Raw genomic sequence first — 3985 nt, 5'->3', positions numbered from 1 at the left:
GAGAAAGATTGATGCAATATGTTCTCATTCCCAACACCAACATGTCAGTATGAGACTGGGAATAAGACCGGTGTTGAGTCACTTTAGCAATAACTAACTTAAAAGCACCCCTTTAAGTATCTTCTTCACATCATCAGTGATTGATTGATTGATTGATTGATTGAATACTTTATTAGACAGAAACGCAAACAGCACAAGGTACAGTCACACATTTGGGCTAAAAGGATAACATACATAATTCCTGTGGACTTGTTTCCATTGTGGTCCTATGTGTGTGATGAAATGAGATGACATTATCAAACTCATAACTTGTCTGCAAAAGCAGCCCTCTAACAAACACAAACAGTATGATGTGAGTGAGATCAGTGAGTGGATAGTGTATGTGCATCTGCTGATGTGAAATTTGGAGGATTACCTGGCAGTTGGTTTGATGGGTCCTTATAGAGGGCCGGACCATGCAGCATCTACACTCACTACTTTGACTTTTAACATTAAAAATGTTTACTTTGATAATTGGCATTAGCCTAATTATCATCGCCAGGTAGCTGTGATGAAGTGTTTCCCACAGACGCACATGTATTGACTCACCATCGGTTATGATCTCGTCCTGTATTGGGAGCCTGTTTTATTGGCAAATCATGACACAGCAGCTTTTAGGGATTATGAAAGTATTTTTCCCGCTTGGCACCGATGCCTTGTTTTCACAGGAAGTGAGCGGGGCAGTAATTACGCCAGGAAGTGACGTAGAGCTGTTGTCATGTGTATGCTGGGGCTTCCCACAAGGATTTAAATCAAAAAATTAATTTAACTAATTGTTAGTAGATGAAGAGAACCCCAGTCTAGATCAGTACATACAAATATATTATCGTATGAGGATAGGCCACAGATGGTTTGGAGATCTGCGTTCCCAAACCATAGCATTTGTGTAGTTTGTGCGCAGCAGCGAGCGGAACACATCGAAACTGAAGAAATCTCTGCTCAGACTTTTGCAGCACACTGTGTGACGTTTTGGTAGAGAAAGCAAAGGGAAATTCCGTCTGTGTTTATATGCTGTCTGTATATAAGTATGCACACATTCTCGCCTCACCCCAGTGCCTTTAAAGTCTGGGTCATTAAATAGCGAGCCATTTTTTTTTAGGTGTAATGTATTATGCCCTAGACAAGCAAAAAAGGCTTACGGAAACATTTCAATTATCCCTGATAAATTGTATTTTTGCTTTAAAATCATGGAAAGGAAGTGAATGGGAGGTGAGATATGAAGCTGCGGTCCTCATATCAACAATGAGCCCCCACCAACACAAACACATCCACCTCTCACACTGATATTGTGCCATACTGGATGACAGTGGAGTCTGACCGCTCTTCTTCTTTTCCCTGCCTTTTTTTCCCTCTGATTTCCTCTCCTGGGGATTTTTTTCATTTGTTTTTAAGGGTGGGCTGGGAGAAAGATTTGGCGACTTTGGAGTGAAGCAGGGCAGCATATGCATTCCAAGAGTCTCCCCCAAAGGAAATGAAAATAAGGTTTCTGGGCCTAGCCTGTCACTTGACTCATAGGTGAAAAAAGAGAAACATGAGCATGATGATGTAGTATTATGAAGTGTATGAGAGGGGATTTTTTTGGACTGTGACAAGAGAAATATGAAGAAGGACCTTTCCATTTGGCTCAGTGAATGAGAAATACCTTGTATACGAAGTTCTGGGATTAATTAGTATCATATGATGCTTCACATTCACTTTATTTAAAGGTAGGGTATGTAAGTTTGAGAAACCGGCACGAGATCGCTAGAATTTGAAAATACACGACCGGAGAACATCTGCCACTTCCTTATAGAGCCCCTCCCCCAACACACACGAACATGACCAATGAGGGCACGAGATAAGTTTGTGCACAGATGGAAGGCTGACAGGCAGGTAGACCATCCAGTTATTTTAGCCGGGCCGGTTAAAATTATTGGTCGTGCTTTTTACAGTACTACGGCTTCCACAGATGACATTTTTTTATGGATTTTTTGTCAATGCACTTAAGATATTCATTGCTATCGGGATGTTAAGAGCATTCCATGGAATATAACAAAAAGTGTATCTCGAGCCGGTTTCTCAAACTTACCTACCCCACCTTTAAGGAAAGTTTGATTTAAGATTCACAGTGCTGGCCAAGAGAACTGGACCATCTCATTTATTTGATTATGTAATTTATGTAATGTAACCCTAACCCAGAAAAAAGGTGACATAAAATACAGCCCTAAACAACACAACACAACACCACAGCACTATATGACCATGGTAAAGCACACTATCACTTGAAAACACATGAACTAAATGAAGGCTGGGGCGAGAGCACTGCGCCAAATCAAATTAGAGGCGCCAAATCATTTGGAGCATCACTTCAGTTAACTGATATATCATATTTAGACTTACCTGTGTTTTAATTCTGAAAACTGTCCCAAAGCATAAAGAATATATAGACACCATCAGTGGAAGATGCAGTGACGGATGGAGGACTTATTAAGATGTTTCCACTTGTATCTAAATGTTTGATAACTATTTACTAAAAAAACTCAAGGACAAACTTTAATTCTGCTGCCAAAACCTTAGCAACCCAAACAGGGGGCATATGACCTGAGGTTTGTGAAGATGTAGTCTGTTGCATGACAAATAGGAATAAAATAAATAGAATAAATGAGTAGAGCAAAACATATTTAAATTAGTTAAGACCATTTCTAAACTGTTAATTATTTGCTTGTGAAATTTTGTGTGTGAGTAATGATGAAAGCTGTCAGTGTCATTTTAATTTGATATGCTTAATACTGGAACTTCCCTCTAATCAATGGACGCTTCTGTTCTCTCTGCAGCCTCCAAACACCGCCCCCCCCCCTCTGCCCAGCTCCTCTCTACCAGAAGGCTACTATGAGGAAGCAGTTCCTTTAAGTCCTGGAAAAGCTCCCGAATACATCACAGCCAGTGAGTGGAACACTGATTTACAATACACATCATTAATACCTACCATTTACTCCACCTAGCCATACGTACATGCACAAACTACAAAACAAGCATTTACATATTTTCTCAAGTTTTATTTTTTAGGGTCATTTAATTAAAGGCAGTTAAAGGCAGAATATGAAAAATAATGAGGCATTTCCTTGTGCCTTCTGCCCCTCCCTTTCAGACTATGACTCGGACGCCATGAGCAGCTCTTATGAGTCGTATGATGAGGAAGAGGAGGATGGAAAGGGCCAGAAGATGCGTCACCAGTGGCCATCTGCAGAGGCGTCCATGGATCTGGTGAAGGACGCTCGGATCTGTGCATTCCTGCTGCGCAAGAAGCGCTTTGGACAGTGGACCAAACTGCTCTGTGTCATCAAAGAGAACAAACTGCTGGTAAGGGACTCCTCTGTTCATATTAGCCAAGCGAAGCACACTTTCTACAGGTGATCTAGGTACAAATGTGTGAATTTATGCAAATAGCGTAACAGTTATTCTCGAAATAATGACTGCGAAAACATTAGAGCATCATGTTTGCCCCCTTTCTCTGCCTTCAGTGTTACAAGTCCTCCAAAGACCAGACCCCCCAGATGGAACTGACTCTGTATGGGTGTAGCATCACTCACATTCCGAAAGATGGCAAAAAGAAGAAGCATGAACTTAAGATAGTCCACCAGGGGGCGGATGCACTGGTTCTGGCTGTGCAGAGCAAGGAGCAGGCAGAGGAGTGGCTCAAGGTAAACACAATCAACCCCTAAACCAGTTACATATGTCATATGTTTCTTACCAGATTGCACCAATGCAGGAAAACAGCAGTCCTACTGACCTCTACTGAACAAACTTAATTTGCTAATGTAGATCATGTGATACTGTACAATTAAAGCTCCAGGACAAACTAGTAACTAGTTACTATCTCTGCAACAATAACAGGGTAGATTCTGCACAAGAAGTAGCATAAGCTAGCTAGCTTCGCCAAAGCACTGCTCAGGAACTTTGCAGTTTT

The 3985-nt window shown here is 41.2% G+C and overlaps 1 protein-coding gene across 1 annotated transcript; it reads left to right on the top strand.

Annotated features, from left to right (window-relative positions):
- Positions 1-2852: 2852 nt before the first annotated feature.
- On the top strand, positions 2853-3719 carry LOC104960278 (actin filament-associated protein 1-like; the record flags this gene model as incomplete). The annotated part of the gene is made up of 3 exons (XM_010788263.1): positions 2853-2961; positions 3167-3378; positions 3540-3719. Coding segments are annotated over 3 exons (501 nt in total), but the record flags the coding sequence as incomplete, so codon positions are not given.
- Between the last annotated feature and the right edge of the window lie 266 nt (positions 3720-3985).

This window comes from Notothenia coriiceps, unplaced genomic scaffold, assembly GCF_000735185.1.
Source record: "Notothenia coriiceps isolate Sejong01 unplaced genomic scaffold, NC01 NC01_scaffold00031804, whole genome shotgun sequence".
Lineage (NCBI taxonomy): Eukaryota > Metazoa > Chordata > Actinopteri > Perciformes > Nototheniidae > Notothenia > Notothenia coriiceps.
This window is presented reverse-complemented; position numbering and strand designations above follow the sequence as displayed.